We start from the raw sequence: 19,454 nt of genomic DNA, 5'->3' as shown, positions 1-19,454 counted from the left end.
ATCTCCTGACGAGAGATATTGTGCAATAAAGGCGAGCACAGATAAAGGAAGTATCAGGCAGCTAGGTTTGACGCTCTCGGTTGACGATGGTTCTGTTCTTGTTTGGGAGTCCAATTTTGGGCAGTTCCACTTCCCAGCTGAGATGGAGGCTCCTCGACAATGTGGCAAACCGACTGTATTAACTCATACTTCTTCTCTGATCTTCTTGTCTCATCTGGCCTATTGAACAGCCCGACAATGACATGGATTATATTCCATGGCGCATATGATGTTGCCTATTTCGTCAAATTGGCCACCTTCTGGAGGCCTTTGCTAGATACACTAGTTGAGTTTGAACTCATTGTGAAGAATTACCTGGGTGCTAATATTTGACATCAAGCACATGATAAAATTCACGAATAACCTCTATGGAGGCTTGAAGGAAGTATCGACAGCATTGCGTGTCAAGAGGGCTATGGGGCTGGCCACCAAGCTGAGTCTAACAGCCTTCTAACATAGCATACATATTAGAAATTAAAAAAAAAAAAAAAAAAAGTTGATTTCCCACACGTCAGTGGCATTAGACATGCCGGTGTCCTATACGGGATTCATAACATTTAAGAGTGTTCGGTGTATCTACTGGTGCCAATCGTGGATACTCGAGTTCCAACAAAAGTTAAGATTTTTACTTGTCTATTATTTCAAAATAAATTCCTAACTTAGGAAGAAGTCTTGTGTGGAAGGAGCTGTCAGGTCGTGCCAAAGTGCCTCTTGTGTGGCAATAATTGTTTGGAAGACGGAGACCATTTCATTTGGTACTGTTTGTTTTCAAAACAATTCTGGCAAAGGTTATTGGAACAGTTCACGATCAATTTGACTAACCTTCGGTCGATATGGTGGGAGCATAGGGGCAGTTTGCAAGGGGGAAAAGGGAAGTTTATGGGACACAGTTTGGGTCACGGGAACATGGAGCCTGTGGCAGAGGCACTTTGCCAATTGCATGAGAACAACGAACATTCTGATCAATGACTGCGCACGTGATGTACATCTCTGGATTAAATCTTGCTAGCTACTCGTTCGGGGTTTTCATTTGTGAGTTTGAGATTGGAGCTGCTGGTACCTGATACTGGTTATTATGACTGATGATTTCTGTATCTGTATAAGTATTATTATGACGTGTTAGATACTATTAAGTTCTTTACTATATGCTCATCTCCGTGTTTGATTGCATGTAATTGTTTAATATTATATCTTGCTCAACTCTCCCTGAGAAAACTGTATTTTTTTTAATCATCAATATATATGGCCGTGCTTAATTGGTACCAAGCAATCTAAGATCATGAACATGCCTGTGCTCCTTCAATTGGGTTTTTCATTAATTTATCTATACACAATTAGGTACAAAAAAGCTGGTATCAACTTTAACATGTACAATCATACTTTCCAACTTTTAACTTTACATCAAATTTATGTAAGAGCAAAATCTTCAAAAACAGACACCGGACAAATAATCAAAATCAGGTGTTCTTCTCTAGAACAGATAGAGCAGGTGTCAGGTAGTTATTTGCTTTGTCTGGCAAATGGGCGACCTGTGAATTCAGTGCATTATTGAAATGATTATAGGAAAACAATTTCAATATGGCCATAGACATCTCTCCATTGGAGTCACATAGAGATCCACAAACTTATTATGCGGCCATGAGCATCTAAATTAATGCAAATGCAAATAAAAAAATGAAATAACATATGGCAATGACCGTTATCAGGTATTGGACTGTGAGTACTGGTCCCTAACTAGTGCAGAACCATGACCTGAGAATGAAACCCTTGTTTTTAACAAAGATGACTTACGAGTTGATAGAGCTCCTGTCCTTGCTCTGCAACATACTCATAGCATACCTATAAGGTCATCATCCAATTAAATTTAAAATTAGTAATTAAATCAATGAAAGAAATGTAAGCATAGTAGCATACTATGAACCAGTAAAGAGAGGCAGATCTTACATCAAAGCTTTTATTTCTTGCAGTTGAGTCATGCAAGGCCTTGACACAAATGTCTGCCACATCAGCACAACTGATGCTCTGAAAAAAATTGATACCAATATAAATCATCAGTTACAATAAAATATATGATCAAGTAATGCAAATTGTAATATATGTAAGCAGCAATGAGAGATACCTGGGTAATGCGATTTCCTTGATCAAAGATCAATGCACGTTGACCCCCAGGTTCTTCCTGTAAGTTATGAAGTAATGATTAGATACTTAAAAAGTAAAATAGACTTATTCGAGCATGAGAAATCCCATACCCATTCACATGATGACTATTTCTTAACTAATGGTTTCAATAATAACATAGTTATCTCAAGACCATCTACTATTTTTAATTTAAACCTATAAAAATGATTGCATGCTTCAAAATCCTAGGCAACAAATGAACATCTGAGCGAATGATGTCGGTAAATCTATTACACAAGGGAGTAATCTAATCGTTAACTTTAATCTCCTAAAGGAAAAATGATGGAGACATTAGCATTATTACCTGCAGTGGACCAGGGCGAACAATTGTATAACCAAGGCCCGATCTTCTCAAAGCATCTTCTCCTGACTAAATTTGATAGAATTTAACAAAAAAATTCAATTGTTCAATGTTCACTGATAAAAAAAAAACTAAAAGAGAACAAAAATAAGGAGAAAGAGAAAGCAACATTTAATTCCTGGTATATAAAGAAAGTACCCTCTTGGCTTTGAGGACTTGCTCTCTTTTGGTTGGTTCTACGGCAGAGCCTGTGCATGAAACCAATATAAAATCTGTTTCTTGCCCCGTCTGAAATTGGCAAAACAAAATTATTAGCATTATGAGGACCATAGAATGTCAATCTGATACTAAGTGAAAGTTAGTGATGACAAGGAGAAGCAGCAAACTCACAGGTAAAGCTTTAATAAACTCCATTATCAATTTGAAATTCCTTGGATCCTCCTGCCTGTTTTCAATTATTTCCCCTGGTTTCTGCACCATGAATGAATCAATAATTAGTATATTTAAAATATAATTACTCCTATCTTTAAGAAAAGGAGTATAGCATACGACGGCCATACCTGTCTCTTGGGTTCAAACCGAATGGTTAGTGTATGCACAAGAAATGGGTCGAGGGGCGGATCATCTGGCTTGATTGGCCGAAATGACGAGAAAGGAACTCTTATCTGAAAATTGCACATTTTTATGCATATATCAATATTTTCTGGGATTTGTACCAGAACCAAAGTTGAAAGATGAGATGATATATGCATAAATTGCTTACCCTACAGAAACCTAGCTTTGTGTTAAATCGGGAATAGTACTTTTTGCTTTGGGTGGTATCAGCCAAGGGACCAGTCTCAAGAATCAATATATATGACCTTCCATTTCCACCAACTGAAAGAAGCAGCCCATCGTACCTAGTTTATATTTCAAGCAAAATATATATTTCAGCAGCCACTCAGGTTGCTACAATCAATAAGCACACCTAAACAATATCATCTCAAAATAAATTTAGTGTTTTACCTATCAAGAGTTGAACCAAGTGGAAGGGAGAGCCTTTTGGATAGTTCAACATAACCTCCTCTTGTGGACACAAATCCTAATCAATTCCACCAATTTTCAGAAATGAGATTATGAGCTCACAATCCTGCTATGCAGGTATTAATATTATTTCAAGAAGGTACTCTTGTATAATTTTATCACTGACGGTTTGGTGAGAACTTCATTTTAGGGACAAAATGAAATCCCAGATTGTACACCATTACACCAACAACCTCATCAGACTAAGTAAAAAGACAAAAGTATATGAGTAAAGTTGTTCTGATGAGTAGACAATACGACATCTAGATTTTTGCAGTATCTCAACTTGTGATCTACTGTCGATGTAAAGTAATAAGGAACATTTCTTAACTGTACAAACAAACAACAAAGATGAAAAACCTGAGAATACAGCTTCTCCTTCATCGTTGAAATCAAATTCAGCATCAATTCCCTCATCATACTGCGGTGTGAAAGAAGAGTTGCTAAAGTAATTGCCCTTGCGAACCTCCCACTCGTTTAGTGATTTACGGGTTTTGAACTTAGCAAGTAGCATCTTACTCTTGCTACTCTTACCGGCTCTTAACTGAGCAAGTTCATTGTAATAATCCTGCAAGCCAATTAATTAGACAACTATGAATTCAATTATGATTTTCGGGGAAAAAACCTGGATCTTACAATCTCAAATTCTGGACTGTACCATCTAGGATCAAGATGGGTACACAAAGACCAGCCCAAATCTGACCAATGTACTTCTGGACATATTAGCTTTCGTTATGCCATTTATATTTGAAAATTCCTTTTCCTGTGTTCAGTGGTTAGGTCTACTATTTAGGACTTCAGTTGAGGCTCTATAAAAAAGTGTTGACCAAATTTAAAATTTGAAAAAATAAAGATGTATTTTAAACTAGCCCCAATATTCTGTGCTTGACACAGTTAGTTATACTAGTATACAAATATACTTGACAAAAGCTGCGATTTTCTGTAGCCACATGATCCTTTGATATGGACAGTCAGATATAGAGTTTAGACAGCTCTGATTTGATTTTTGTACCAGTATAATTTGGTAAGCACAGTAACTTCAAAACAAATTAAAAGAAATTTTATAAGTACAAAGGTAAAGGCATTAGACAACAAACCTGAAAGACCATTGCTACATTGCTAACGCCCTGATTATCCACTCTGTTAAGGTCACCTGTAATGGTAGTTCGGGCAGTTGCGCAGTAGATAATTTTATTACAACCACGTATCGCCTCCCTGAGGGTTGACAAATCACCGACATCACCTACCACTACTCTTACAGATCTTGGAAGCATATCGAGAACTTCAGGGTCATCTTTTCTTACCAATGCCTATCAATTTGTAGCCAACTATCAGTACATATGGTATGGAGACAGGTACCCAAGGGACATTCATCAAGAGATCAATTGTTTGAAGAAAATACCTTGACATTGTAACCTCTGAGCGTGAGTTTTCGAATGACAATGCGACCGATCCTGCTGGTGGCTCCAACAACCAAGACAGTGGTATCCTGGGCCTCGGGAACAGTGAAGTCGCACATGGGTCCACGTATAAAGATCGGATCCTCCAAGTTAGCAGGGATGGTTGGGGTTCGTGAAATCTGGCCCAGCCCAGAGAATTTTCGCCACACATCATCAAAAATCTGCCTCGACTTGCGCCCCAGCCCCACCGGGTTCACATCCTCTAGGTTCAAGAGGTTAGCCGGTTGAGAAGACTGTACCGGAATTGGTATAGGTTCATTCTTCTCAGCTTCCACTTCCGGGACAATGTCAGTATCTTTCTTCTTCCCCTTTGTGCCTCTCCTACCAGACCGGGATCTCGATTTTGATTTTGATTTCGGTTCTGATGGTGAAGTTGGCTCTTGCTCTTTGTTCTCCCCATTGGCAGGTAGACAGGAGGGACGCATTAGGGAGAGAGAAGGAGAGGTCAAGTTAGGACCATATTGGTATGATGGCACGACACAATTCTTGAATAATACCAGTGATGTGTTGGTCGATGATGCACTGCTGCCAATGCCAGTACCACCGCTGGTTAGCACTCTCCCAAATTGCAGTGCCATATACAAAAGCCCGCTTCTCTCAACCTTTTTTTTTTTGTTTTTTACAATATTTGCAACAAATTCTTCCTAAGTTCCTAAGAGCATAGAGAGAGAGAGAAAGTAAGGAGGAAAAAGTCGAGTATATAAGGGTTCAGAAGAAATAGAGCAGTAAAACCAATGCCATGTGTGTGTGTAACAAGGCACCACATCAGCATATTTAAAAATAGTGGAATGCGCGGTAATCAGAAAAAAATGGAAAATCCACAAGACCATGGGGGCGAGAAACGCCAAAATGAGTGTATGTGGATATACAGAGAGACCAAGCTGAGGTCTCCATCTCCTTGGATATAATTGAAATCTTCTTCCCCACAAACCAGACTTGAGATGGAGATGCAGCTCTCTTTCCGGAGACGTGGCGCACTCTGCTTCAATCCTTTCTTAAGGCATGGAGGACGTATCTACTGGGGTCTGGGGAGCTCTTCTTTTGAGTTTTGAGGTATGGGCTCCATGCTCTAGGTAAAACATAAAGGATCATCAGGCCCAAAAGGCCCCTTTGACCCGTAATCATGGCTCAATACCTTGTTACATTTGTATTATACACAACATTTATAGCCACTAGGTTCGTTTATTTATCTAATTGCGTTACTTTTGGACATTTATTCTTTTAAACATGCTTAATTAACCTTTAGATCAGCATATATATAGGGTATAATTTAATAATTCTTCATTAGCTGCCACCAACATTAACCATGATCTGGAGAGAAGAATAATGAAACAACACAAGTTCAATTTTATTCATTCTGTTTAAAAGAATAAATGTACATTCCAGCATATCATTATCGCAAGTATACAAAACCCAAACAATATAAGTAGGATGTGCGATGAAATGATCATTTTTGAGAACAATTAATTGCGCTAAGCATTTGTAGCACAGTAGCATTATCTGGACTAGCTGTAAAATCCAGCTGGTTGCTCCAAGCCACAGCTAGTTACAGAACCTCTGCAATTCAACAGCACAAATAAAGCAGCAAAATGCTTTCAAAATGCTGGTGGCAATCAAGTTAGCAAGTTGAAATTGTGGCTGTCGCAGCTGCCTGAGGATCAAAGGCCCTGGTATTAAGCTTTAAGAAACAGTGCTTTAAAAAAAATCATCTTGGAGTAGAAGGCTTCTGCAGAACACGTAGCTTTGCACTTCTACATCTAGGATTGAAAGTCTCTTCTTTCAAGGAAGGTGTGATTGGCCTCTTTGTCAGAATAGTCCCATACTTCCCATGCACCCTGTCCTTAAACCACATCTCTCCATCTTCACTAACTTCCACTTCACTAATATTCTCTTTTAAATGATGATAATTGGCTTCATGTTGGTCTGGATTTTGTCGGCCACCACAATTGACTAAGTTAAGAAAAGTCTGCTTGACGATTCTGTCCTCTAAGCTGTGGAAAGAGATGACAGCAAGGCGACCTCCAGGGGCCAAGCAATCAAAACAGGAGTAGAGAGCATCTTCTAGGTTTTCTAACTCGTTGTTTACTGCTATTCTCAGTGCTTGAAAAACCCTTGTTGCTGTTTTTATCCACCCCTGCCTCCCTGCATGTCCTTTTTCTTTTTATTCTGAAGAAACAACATCCGTATCAATGGACAAAACAAATGGTGGGCAAGAGCATGCATACCTTGAGTAAAGCTAGTGCTTTTCTGAATAAGTTTCACAAGTTGCTTAGTGCAGTGAAAAGGGTGGTTAGCACGAGCTCCGACAATCTGCTTTTGAAGATGTATCCAGTTGCTTTCCTCGCCATAATCACGCAATATACGGCCTATTTCATCTTCTGGCCATGAGTTCAGTATATCCGCAGCACTCAAACTTGCCTTCATAATAAAACTTCAATAATTAGACGCTATTTCATGCTATATTATAACAGACTTGCATGAATTCACATATGAAATGAAATTGTCCCGACCTTTGATTCCATACTCTAGGAATCATGTTTTGTACAGAACCGGAACTGTGCTGGTATGTCCAGTGGTGAGAAAATAATTTCTTCACAGACTTTTTCGTTTTCCATATTCTTTCTGGATTTTTTCCCCTTTCATAATCTTTTGTTATCTTTTCTTTTAGTTTGTTGAGTTCTAATGGCTAGTTAGGGCTTACTTTAAGGTTATTATTTATCAGCCTTGTTTCAGCCTAAATATAGGTTAGCTAATGTACAATATTAGTCGGGTCATGATTTAAAAATTCCACTACCATTGCATGTAAACAATATCAAGTTTTGATGGAGATATTGGATATTATGTTGTTTTCATGGGGAAATTGGTTATTTTGAAAGTTTACATGCATAATAGAAATTCTCCCTAAAATAAAATGTATGATCAAATTGGGGCAAGAGTGTGTGACACGCCATTAACTAGGCTTTTGGGCAAATAATAATTGTGCTGGTCTTAATGGCACCTAAAATTCTATTAATTGACTGTCAAAGAACCCGCAACGAAATACTGATTTTTTTTAAATATAAATACTGAAATTTAGTTTTACGTTTCATTAGGCATTTATCTAATTATGTATTAAGCCTTAGTCCTTAGATATTGCCAGAATTTTCAGCTTTCATGAACATCCACTGGCACCTAAGACCTAGTAGTGGGCATGACCAGTTGAACCCATTGAATCTGTTAAAGGTCATCTACAGTGCAGGAAAAATATACAAAAAAAGAATTCAGATTTTGGTGCAAATGTAAATGGATAAAAAATGAACCATTTTCATTATAAAAGCAAATAAAAATAATCTAAACAGTTCACTGATAAGACAAGCTAGAATGAGCGTGACTAAGAAGATAAATAAGTGGGGATGAACCTGAGGGCCCATACGCATATCAAGAGGCCCGTTATTGAGGACACTAAATCCTCTCTCTGAGCAATCCACCTACACGGCACACACCACACTCGTCAGTAGGAATTGGGGATAAGTAGTGAATAAGAGAAATGACAGCTGCTACAAATGAAACTAATTTACAAACAGGAAATGCAACAACGAAAACTGGAATGCATAAAAGTGAGTGCTATGCCTGCATGGAGGAAACCCCAAGGTCAATGAAGATGCCTTCGACACCAGAGCTGATGACAAGGTGATCATCTTCAATTGCAATTGCATCCAAAATGCACTTTATATCTTTAAAGTTTGCTAGCTGAGTATAAGCCTTTAATTTCGGTAATCTACTAGAAACTACATTTTGGATACGAGGCAGGGCCAACTGATGAGCGACAGGGTCCACATCCATTCCCACATATATCTCCATCTCCTCATGCTCCTCAATCACCTACCATATAAATCTACCAATCAACCTACAATAACAGAATAAAATAAAATAAAAAGATGATAGAACTGATGAGGGATTACAGCAGAGGAGTGAGAGGCAGCGCCGAGAGTACAGTCCACGAAGGAGCGGAGTGCAAGTGGCTGGAAGGCGCGCAGCACCTCGCACAGCAAAACAGGAAGGTGAGGTATATTAGTGTCTCTGTAGCGTCTGAGAAGCCCTAGGTCCACCTCTACGCCCGACCTCGTCCGCCTCTTCTCCAAAACTAAAGCTTTCGGTTTTGATTTCGATCTAGACTTCTCTTTGCCAGCTGCCGAAGCTTTACAGTTTTTCAAGGCGGTGGCAGTCGTTGTTTTCCACCGAAGCGCTTTAGATGAGAGTGAGAGGAGGGGAGAGACGAAGTGCCGTACAGTGATGGCCATAGCCGGACGGCCGGACCTGCTACTGAGCGGCTACTAAAGAGGAAGAGACGACGATGCAATGTTAGCCGGGTCGGATCTTTCGAAACAATTTAGTGGGATAAGATAAACTCGTAGACTCAGCCCGACCCAGTTTCATGACTTTCATCTTCCATTTCGTTAAGAAGACCAAGATGACGCTATTCTTACAAGTAAACGTTGAAGTCAAATTAAATAATTTTAAAAAGTTTCTATTCGGATTTAAATTTATGATATTTTAAGAATTAACTTTTGCCATTAAATAAAATTTCGATTATTATATTATTTTTTATCCGATCTTTTAAGAGTATTTTCTTTTAAATTGCAAAAAATTCTAAATGTTTATTCTATTATTAAAATTATATATTAAACTAGACAATTGTTAAAACCCGAACGGGTATGACCCGTTTTACCCGACCCGTACCCGTGCCCGGGTATAGGCGGGTAAACGGGTACACGGGTACGGGTTTGAGACGGTCCGGACGCAAAGTTTTGGGAAAAAACCCGCCCAACCCGTACTCGTCTTACCCGTACCCGAAAACCGCCTACCCGCACCTGTTTTACCCGTACCCGCACCCGTTTACCCGACCAACTTTACCCGTTTACCCCTTTACCCGTACCCGATTTTTTTTTTAATTCAAAATTCAAAATTTGAATTTCAACATTGCCGCCGGTTCAGACAAACCGGGCCCGGACCGGTCAAATCAAACCCGGCCGGACCCACCCGGGTCAAATCCCGGTTTTTTTTTTTTTTTTTTTAATTTCGAATTTTATTCCCCCCTCCAATTTTTTCTTTAAATACACTCCCTCTAACCCTCTTTCTCTCCACATTCTAACTCAAACTCTCATTCTCTCAATTTTCATTATTCTCAATTTCTAAATTTCTTGTTTAAAAAAATATATAGTTGTAATTTAATTCATTCTACAAATACGCAAACGGAATTACGAAGGTATCGAAATTACAAAGTTCGGCACCTCCCGCAAGATTTTTCCGCGAGATTTAAAGGTTAGATTTATTTTATGTTAGATTAATTTATTTTTGTAGAGTAAATTTAGTTTAAGTTAGATTTATTTTATGTTACATTATTTTATTTTTGTAGAGTAAATTTAGTTTAAGTTGGATTTATTGAAAGTTAAGTAATTAGATTTGTTAGATTTATTTTATATTAGATTTGTTAAATTTGTTAAGTAATTAGATTTGTTAAATTTGTTAAATAATTAGATTTGCTAGATTTATTTTATGTTAGATTTGTTAGATTTATTGAATATGTTAGATTTATTTAGTTTATGTTAGAATTGTTAGATGTGAAGTAATATTTGTTTTGAATATGTTAGATTTTTTTATTTGAAATTCGGATTTATTTTTAATAGGTTAAAAAAGATGTTAGATTTATTTTTTGAATTTGTGAAGTAATTAGTTTTTTTTTATGAATATGTTAGATTTTTTTTTTGAAATTCGGATTTATTTTTAATTGGTTAAAAAAGATGTTAGATTTATTTTTTGAATTTGTGAAGTAATTAGTTTTTTTTTTATGAATATGTTAGATTTTTTTTTTGAAATTCGGATTTATTTTTAATAGGTTAAAAAAGATGTTAGATTTATTTTTTTGAAAATGTGAAGTAATTAGATTTGTTTTGAATATGTTAGATTTTTTTTTTTGAAATTCGGATTTATTTTAATAGGTTAAAAAAGATGTTAGATTTATTTTTTGAATTTGTGAAGTAATTAGTTTTTTTTTATGAATATGTTAGATTTTTTTTTTAAAATTCGGATTTATTTTTAATAGGTTAAAAAAGATGTTAGATTTATTTTTTGAATTTGTGAAGTAATTAGTTTTTTTTTTATGAATATGTTAGATTTTTTTTTTTAAATTCGGATTTATTTTTAATAGGTTAAAAAAGATGTTAGATTTATTTTTTTGAAAATGTGAAGTAATTAGATTTGTTTTGAATATGTTAGATTTTATTTTTGAAATTCGGATTTATTTTTAATAGGTTAAAAAGATGTTAGATTTATTTTTTGAATTTGTGAAGTAATTAGTTTTTTTTTTATGAATATGTTTGATTTTTTTTTTAAATTCGGATTTATTTTTAATAGGTTAAAAAAGATGTTAGATTTATTTTTTTGAAAATGTGAAGTAATTAGATTTGTTTTGAATATGTTATAAATTATAAAGACGCGACTTGATAATTTCATGTATATATATACTCTATTTGATATCGAACTATTCATATTATAAAAATCGAATTATAAACACGTAATAATATTTGTACGACACTGTAAAAAAAAAACAGAAAAAAAATATTAAACAAAACAGAAAAAAAAAACTGAAACAAAGACAGAAAAAAAAGAAAAAAAAACGGAAAAACAAAACAGAAAAAAAAAACTAAAAAAAAAACGGAAAGAAAAACAGAAAAAAAGTAAAAAAAAAAAACCAAAAAAAAAACAGAAAGAAAAACAGAAAAAAAAAAGTAAAAAAAAAACCAAAAATAAAATAAAATACCCGTACCCTACCCGCCCTACCCGTACCCGTTACCCGAGACGGGCACGGGTTTGAAACGGGTAGGGTACACTCTTTTAAAAACCTACCCGACCTACCCGTACCCGTCTACTCGACTACCCGTCCTACCCGTACCCGCCCTACCCGACTACCCGACCCGGGTATACCCGAGGTACCCGTACCCTACCCGTTAGCAAACCACTATATTAAACAACTATTAATTTTATATAAAAATCATATTAATTTATAATTAATTTGAAATTGACAACTACACGAATATAAATTTTAAAATTATAAAATTGTACCCACAACTAAAATCATTATTATTTATAAAATTAGAATAACATAAAATTATTTAAAGATAATTGTTAAATTTGTTGATGTGAGATGTAAATTCGTGTTGTGTCATGACTAATTATATCGTAACTTGGATGACCTGTCATATTGCACCATGAACAAATTAAATGTTCATGTGATGTGATCAAAATCACAAAGAATTATCACGACGTGCGAATGATCACAGCATATTAGTTGCGTCGTGATCAAACATGACATAGTTAGTCTTGTTACGTGTAATAACTTTTCTTCTAATTTGAAGTTGAGTATGGCTAATATAACATCAGTGTCATTTCAGTCTATATAACACCAACTCCAAAACCTATCAAATCGAGTTCAAATGGTGAATCCAAACCGTTCAAACTAATTTACTTTATGAGTGATGCATTTACATGCAAACTTTTTATATTTTCAAGTTATTTTAGTATCAAATCAAACGGCAAAAAAATTAAAAAATGAATGTATTAAAATTAACTTAAAAACTCACACATTTGACCGCTTGACTTGATACCAAATAAACTCAAAATTTTATAAATTTTACATGTAAACGCACAACTAATGAATTAGATCGATTTGAACAGTTTGAATTCATCATTTAAACTCGATTTGATAGATTTTGAAGTTGATGTTATATAAACTGAAATGATACTGATGCTATATTAGCCATACTCTTTGAAGTTTGATGTATGAGTCCGTGTCCCTTCAGCTTCATGTTCCTGAGATACAATTTTAAAAAATGGACGGTCCAGATTAATTCAGCTAGGCCAAACTCAATCCGGATCCAGTGGAGACTTTAGAGGATCTGCTTTGAGAGTCGTGCAATATGAAAAGAACGGTCCAGATTTGCACGCTATTCTGGCCCATTCTCCTAAATTGCTTGCGTGGCCGAATAAAATTCGTTAATTATAGACCAACACCAACACATTGATGTACGCGAATTGTAGATATATTGATTTGGATAATTATTGAAAGCAGCTCACCCCGGATCTTATGCCCTTTTAATTTCTCAGTTCGCATCAAGTTCGGACATTACTTGTAAACGCCTTCTCAAATAAAAGACATTACTTGTAACCGAACCCTGCGAAATTATTCACTCCAGAAATAACAGGAACGAGCAAACGCGAGACCGAGAGAGAGAGAGAGATGAACTGCGAGACCTGTCAGCTGAAAGAGCTAGTACGTGCATATTTTCTCTTTAAATCGTAGCTTCGAGCTAAATCTTTGTTTCAATTTTGCATCGTTTTAGTTAATTTTGTTTCAGACGCGTAATTAGTTAACTTTCCCTCTCAACTCACGTTGAATAGATATTTTTTTGTTCTATGTTTGTTGGTTTTGTGGTATCCTTTTATAGCTATGCATCTAATTCTCAATTTTTGTTCAAACAATTTGTAGGAGCTTGATCCAACAGAAATTCGGGATGTGTTGCGCTGTCAGTCACTTCTCTACTTCTGTTCTTCTTATCTCTAGTTTGAGCTCAATGTTTATTTTTAGCTTTTAATTCATCTAATTACAGTTTTCAAATTCGTCTTCCTTCAAAACTGGGAGTTTTTTCATGCCTGAGGGGCTGATCTTAAAGTTAATTAAATTCTGAGGTTTTTAGCATAAGACCTTGTTTTGCTGCAAGGGCTATTCATTCCGACTCATATCAGTTTATTTCTGGAACTGAAAGTCTATGTATCTCTGAGAAAGTTTTGAGTTTCAATCTGGCTCTCTTTGCTTGGTTGGTGTCTCTTCTGTGTTTCTTATTCCCCGATTGACTTCAGAAACAGTTGGTACACATTCTCCCTTGTCTACTGGTACATATCTCCTCATTTAAAGGCCCTTTTGGTAGAATCCCTGATCTATTTTGAGATATACTAGTTACTTTGACAGAAATTAAGGTGTTGCTTTACCTTTCTTTTTTGTATCATGGTTGTGATTTGCTCTTGAAAAACAAGTGCAATTAATACACCTTTCCATTGGTCTTGTAGCTTAATCGGTTTATGGTTTTTGATTCTGTGATTCTGGTAAACGAGGAAGGTTTTCTTTGAATAACCCAGTCTCTATCTTACTCTTCTTGCTTGAGTACCTCTTTCTGTGTTGTTGTCACTATTTGACACCGATACCAATTGGTACTCTCTTTCTATATTGCTTCTGGTATGAAGCTGTTAACTTTAAGGCTTCTATTTTAATTGAAACACAAAAAGAAACTTTTTGAGTTCTCGACATGAAAAAATTCCTAGACTAACTAAAGAACTTCAAAAGCAAATTAAAATGACAGAACTAAAGTTAACACCGATACCACATCATTGACCTGACAGGTATTATTGACTTATACAGTCATATGATCAACCAGAACATATCAAAATGAATTACAATGTAGACATGTTGCTAAACATAGATTTATGTAGATAAGTTCCTCCTCGAGTACCCTGAAGATTTTACTTTTATATACATTTTTGCCAGGTGTTGTGCATACAATTTTCTTTCACCGAGCTTTGGGTCTTGTTCGGCCAAAAGATGTTGATTGTGAGCTCTTTGAGATCACTTATGTGAGAGCTCATTAAATATTTCCAAAGCGATCTTTCTTGTGATTTTGAAACTTCTAAATCAACTAATTTGCTGATTTGTCCTTGTCCAATGTTGACTTATTGTGCTTTTAGGTTCAATGTGGAGATGCAGAATTAGAAAAGAAAATAGATGAAAAGCTTGAACATTTTGTCGCCTGGTCTGAGAAACACCCCAACCGAAAAAGCCAGGTTTACATGTCTCTCATATGGGACCTCCTTTCATATTTTGCATTATTCAGCTTAGTTGTTTGTTCTTATACATATGATTGTTTAATTTCAGGTATGCTTGTCTTTCTATGAGGTAAAAAGCAAACAGTCAAGTTGGTTCGGCAGCAAAGTTGAGCGCCACTATTGGGAGCAATGGATTGTAAACGTTAATGTGCACCCCATAAATCCCCCTAGATCTTCTTTCCTCAACTCCAGAGGTAGATAATAGATAGGGTCTTTCTTGCACAAACATTTTCATTTGGAATTAAGGGGAAATTAAGTTAATATTTTTTGAGTAACCAAGTAGACTAATTGAAATTATAATTGTCTCAGAAAAAGTATCGGAGGAGACAAGTACAAGAAGGTCTGCACTGGAGACATCTGTGCGTGAGATCCTCTTCCAAATAATAAAATTTGCAAACGAGAAACAAGAACATATCCCCCCAATTACAAACACCGAAGTTGTATCTTTCCCATACGAGATTAGCACCCCAAGGTATGTTCAGTTCCATGAGAACATTAGCTTCTTAAAACAATTTTCTTAATTTTAAGTCAGGCTGTTAGGTACTGAAACAAACACTGTTCATGGTCGCTATTTAGATGATTTTAATTTTCAGTTGTCAAATGAAATGCAAAAGAAGAACCCCACCCCACCCCTCAAAGAATCTGAAAAGAACAATAAATAGTCAAATGATAGAAAGAAACAATTTCTAGACACTTTGTTTCAGTAGGCAAAATGAAACAGCATCTAGTCTTCAGCAAAGTTAATTGGCCAGAAAAATGGGAAAGAAACAAAGAACCAAAGAAGAGCTCGCATATTGTGTACAAAATAGACTAGGCTCGTCTTTTCTTGGAAAAATAGTAGGGTTAATTTTACTGGAGGCTAATAAACTATACGCATATTTCAATTTTTCTGCTTAACTCTAATTACACCCATCCAACTGAGAACTAGTTTGTCAAATTAATGAACCCATCCAACTGTAGAAGTTAAAAACAATTGTTCCGAATTGTTTTTTTGTTAAAGAAGTGGCCATGCCACTGATTTCCATTAAAATGAAAACCGAAAGTTCATACATTGTTTGGCTGGTACCACCAATCTGGGACCAGCAGCATACCTAGAATCATAACTAATCGGGTAATCAGAGAATACCCTCCAAAACAAAGTAAAGAGCAACAGTAAGGACTATCCTGCATACAAAACATTTAGAACAAACCAAATAGAAACAAAGTGCAATTACAACCCTATATTTATACCAAAACACCAAAAGAGTTAAAACTTCAATTAAGCCCATGTAAAATCCAAATTCTCCAAGTGCACCAGCTGGAGGTCATCTTCACCAACCATATGGCTCCCTCCTCCATTCATAGCAATTGTTCTGAAATTGTATATGTGAGAATGCATGTTTTATATAGTTTTCTGGTTGATTCAATTTTTTTTCACAAATCATTAACATAAATATTTGATAAACTGTTGAGATCATTCGCCTCACATCAAGTTTATGACTTTATATATATATTTAGAAACTAATGTTTTGAAAAAAAAAAATGTACTTAAATTTGGAATGAACACAATGACCTAGTTTGGATCAAGTTTAAGTTTTTTTTTTTGGGTGACAGAGGGGTTTACATCAAAGTTTGATGACCAAACCAAAAGTATAGTTTAAGTCATCTCTGATCCAATTAATTAAAGAAGTTAGACTGGACTTGTTTGTTTGTAGAGAATATGAGTGTACTAGTGCGATTATATTTTTATGTAAAAATTATATGAATCTCCAGGTGAGACCCAACAAGTTCACTGGAAGTGTGTATGTGTGCGTGCGTGCATCTGTACATGTGTTTGTGTTGTGTGACAGCTCATCGGAGTCGCAGTTTGGATGGAACAAAGATGCTATCAAGAGAATTCTCCAATCTGACCACCCGTACTCTCTTTCCTAACTGATCCTTTTCATTCCGTTTCCTCTATGCACATGATCTATTCTGCTTTAGACTGAGTTGACCTTGTTAAGAGAGAGGTGCTATTGAGTTGGTAATATATCAGTGCTTGTAACAGTTGTGAATATTGAATGCTTAGAGCTGGAAATGTGTAGTCATGCATGCTTTGTTATGCATAGGTCTTGTGTATCACTTTTTATTGGATTTTCTATCTGATTGTTATCTTAATCTCCAGGAGTTGTATTAGCTAATTATTCATGAATAGAAACAACTTGGTATTCTATTTTATCCACAAATAGAGGAATTCTAATACCATGACAAATCTTGTGCAATTGTGTTCCATTTGTATCTTAATCTGAAAACACATGAAACCTGTTTATCCTTAAGCTCCGCTTTAGTAATAGAATGACATCAGAACAAAGAAGCTGCTGTCACCACTTCCAGTCTGCAAGCAGTTCTCTTGACAATGGTAGTAGCGTGAGGTGCGCATGAAGGTGAAGACACTGATTCTTCAATTATCCCCACTGATAAGCAATATTTACACACAGTTTGACGTATCTATACTAGTTCCAGAATATATAAACATTGAAGTTTACAAACGGAATTGAGAATGGTACTCTTCGATCAGAACGATACAAAATGGAGAACTTAATTGTCATTTTGCCTAAATGATTAAATGCACATCTAACACCTTCCTTTATGTACCAGGAAAAGATAAAGGGATCTTAATTTTGACGGTACTTGGAAGTCATAGCCGATTAGCCGCAATGGAAAGTTTTATTTACCTCAGTTTTGCTCTAAGCCTCTAATGCCAAAAAGACTCCACATTTACCTCCATTTTGATCTATTATGTACCATTTGGCACTAAAATGTTTTTGACTTTATGCTAAATAAAAATTTCATGACATTTTGGTCTATGAATAGAGTAAAGTGTCCATTCATGGTTGTATCGGGTGCAAACTTGCCCCCATGAACTTCAAAAAAAAAAAAAAAGGATTGCAGCCAATTCTAAATTATTGCATCGATTTTTATAGGTTTTAATCTAACTATATATATGTTTGCACCGTTCTTTACAGTATTTCAGTGTTTGTCTGAAACTCCGGTTTTTTGGGACGTGTTCTTCCACATTCTAAAACACAATTTCTAAAAATTAGTTACACCAAAAAAGAAAAGAAAATGTGTTTCATTGCTTCTGGAGATCTTTGAGATGAATATTTTTTTTTTTACATCTAAATGTCATAAAAACTTTGCTTCTTTATTTTATTATGAATTCATTACTTATATTTCCTCAGTTTTGATCTAACACATGGAGATCCACAACAAAGGATTTTTAATCTTCCAAAAATTCAGAAAATCACCACATAAATATATACACACTAAAACTGTAAAAGAGACCGGTAACGTAGTGATGGAGGTTGACCGGATTCTCAAGAAAGACTGGTATACACAATTCAATAAAATTTTCGTTAAGGTCGAGCTTATACAATTACAATAAAAAAACGACCTGTTTAATCTTTGTTCCAAATAGTAGTGTTATTTCGCTAAAAAAAATGTTATTATACACAAATTTGATACTCCGCTAGTCTCGTTCGCTACTTTAAAAAAAAAAAAAAATAGCAAAGAAGAGAAGAAAGAGAGGATATTTTTCTCCGAATTATTTTATTTTTCATTATCAGACACACTAAATATTATTTCATTTACTTAAAACTATCATTCTGACATCATACTCTTCTAGTTATCAATTATTTTAACGCTATTCCATATATTTCCGGACGAGTGCAAAGAGTTCAAGGAGTGAGGAGAGGGACGTATTTGTAGATTTCAATCAGCACTGATTAATTTTATTAGTGCTTCCACCTTGTTTAGCTCATAATACATTAGAAAAATCTTTTAACAAATTGACTGACCAAAATTTTTTTTTTTTTTTTATGGAGATATCTCTGGAATCTTGAGGTACAATCTCCAACTTAAATGTATCAATTCATGCACCTAAAAGACTCAACCCCCTTAAGTACGTAACTCATTAATCTATTAATTATTAAGTGCTATAATTCTGGAGTTCGCATAAGAACTTGGTGGAGATTCGGTGGTGATTCTTAGCAAAAATATCCTTTCTACATTTTTTTTTTTTCACAAAATTCAAACTTGAGATGTACTTTAGTTAGCTATTTATTTATTTTTAATACATTGACAACAAGTGCCCCTCAATAAGTTCCATTACTCATAAAAATAAAATTTCAATAGTTATAGTGCAAACTAGATCAAAAGCATACTTTTGTAATATAATTTGACGAAAAGCATACTTTTGGTATGAAAATATAATTTGTTCGAGAAAATTGTCGTTTGATTGAACCTCCGATCAGTCATGTTTTCTGAAAACTTTTTTCATTCTTAGGTATTACACGGTTGATGAGACCCTCTTTCAGGTCTTACTTACCCGAGCAAACATTTTTTTTTTGTTTTTCTTTTCCTTTATGATCTAACTTCTTCATTATATCTTTTGGTTGATATATTGGTATTTGGTGGTTATAACCTCACTGTCTTTCAGAGAAGTTGGGATTCTTTCTCTTCTTGTTTTTTTTTTTTTGAGTAGC

General features: G+C 35.3%; 3 protein-coding genes across 7 annotated transcripts; 1 reads left to right on the top strand and 2 right to left on the bottom strand.

Moving 5' to 3' along the window:
• Nucleotides 1-1,311: 1,311 nt before the first annotated feature.
• On the bottom strand, nt 1,312-6,042 carry HCF173 (high chlorophyll fluorescence phenotype 173). The gene is made up of 13 exons (XM_078320085.1): nt 4,983-6,042; nt 4,678-4,890; nt 3,941-4,148; nt 3,524-3,599; nt 3,282-3,417; nt 3,079-3,183; nt 2,909-2,989; nt 2,717-2,806; nt 2,522-2,587; nt 2,159-2,215; nt 1,984-2,061; nt 1,831-1,878; nt 1,312-1,568 (listed from the first exon to the last, which is right to left on the bottom strand). The coding sequence occupies exons 1-13, from the start codon at nt 5,616-5,618 to the stop codon at nt 1,497-1,499; spliced, it is 1,866 nt and encodes a 621-aa protein (XP_078176211.1). The 5' UTR covers nt 5,619-6,042; the 3' UTR covers nt 1,312-1,496.
• Nucleotides 6,043-6,367: 325 nt separating this feature from the next.
• LOC144569627 (mraW methylase family protein) lies at nt 6,368-9,445 on the bottom strand. Its single transcript, XM_078320084.1, has 5 exons — nt 8,982-9,445; nt 8,650-8,901; nt 8,439-8,507; nt 7,266-7,458; nt 6,368-7,182 (listed from the first exon to the last, which is right to left on the bottom strand). Exons 1-5 carry the CDS (start codon nt 9,318-9,320, stop codon nt 6,746-6,748), a joined length of 1,290 nt encoding a protein of 429 aa, XP_078176210.1. The 5' UTR covers nt 9,321-9,445; the 3' UTR covers nt 6,368-6,745.
• Nucleotides 9,446-13,199: 3,754 nt separating this feature from the next.
• LOC144569626 (autophagy-related protein 101-like) lies at nt 13,200-17,775 on the top strand. Of its 5 annotated transcripts, XM_078320082.1 has the most exons (8): nt 13,200-13,214; nt 13,247-13,348; nt 13,565-13,638; nt 14,618-14,703; nt 14,815-14,910; nt 15,002-15,146; nt 15,262-15,424; nt 17,569-17,775. In XM_078320082.1, exons 3-8 carry the CDS (start codon nt 13,590-13,592, stop codon nt 17,576-17,578), a joined length of 549 nt encoding a protein of 182 aa, XP_078176208.1. In that variant the 5' UTR covers nt 13,200-13,214; nt 13,247-13,348; nt 13,565-13,589; the 3' UTR covers nt 17,579-17,775. The 5 variants fall into 5 exon arrangements, with proteins under 5 accessions (XP_078176208.1, XP_078176207.1, XP_078176209.1 ...); XM_078320081.1 differs by lacking the exon at nt 13,200-13,214 and having other exon boundaries at nt 13,218-13,348; XM_078320083.1 differs by lacking the exons at nt 13,200-13,214; nt 17,569-17,775 and adding an exon at nt 16,782-17,079 and having other exon boundaries at nt 13,221-13,348; nt 13,565-13,601.
• The last annotated feature ends 1,679 nt before the right edge of the window (nt 17,776-19,454 follow it).

Source organism: Carex rostrata, chromosome 18 (genome assembly GCF_964058835.1).
Source record: "Carex rostrata chromosome 18, lpCarRost1.2, whole genome shotgun sequence".
Taxonomy (NCBI): Eukaryota; Viridiplantae; Streptophyta; class Magnoliopsida; order Poales; family Cyperaceae; genus Carex; species Carex rostrata.
Note: the sequence above shows the minus strand (reverse complement) of the source record. Positions and strands in the feature narration are given on the sequence as shown.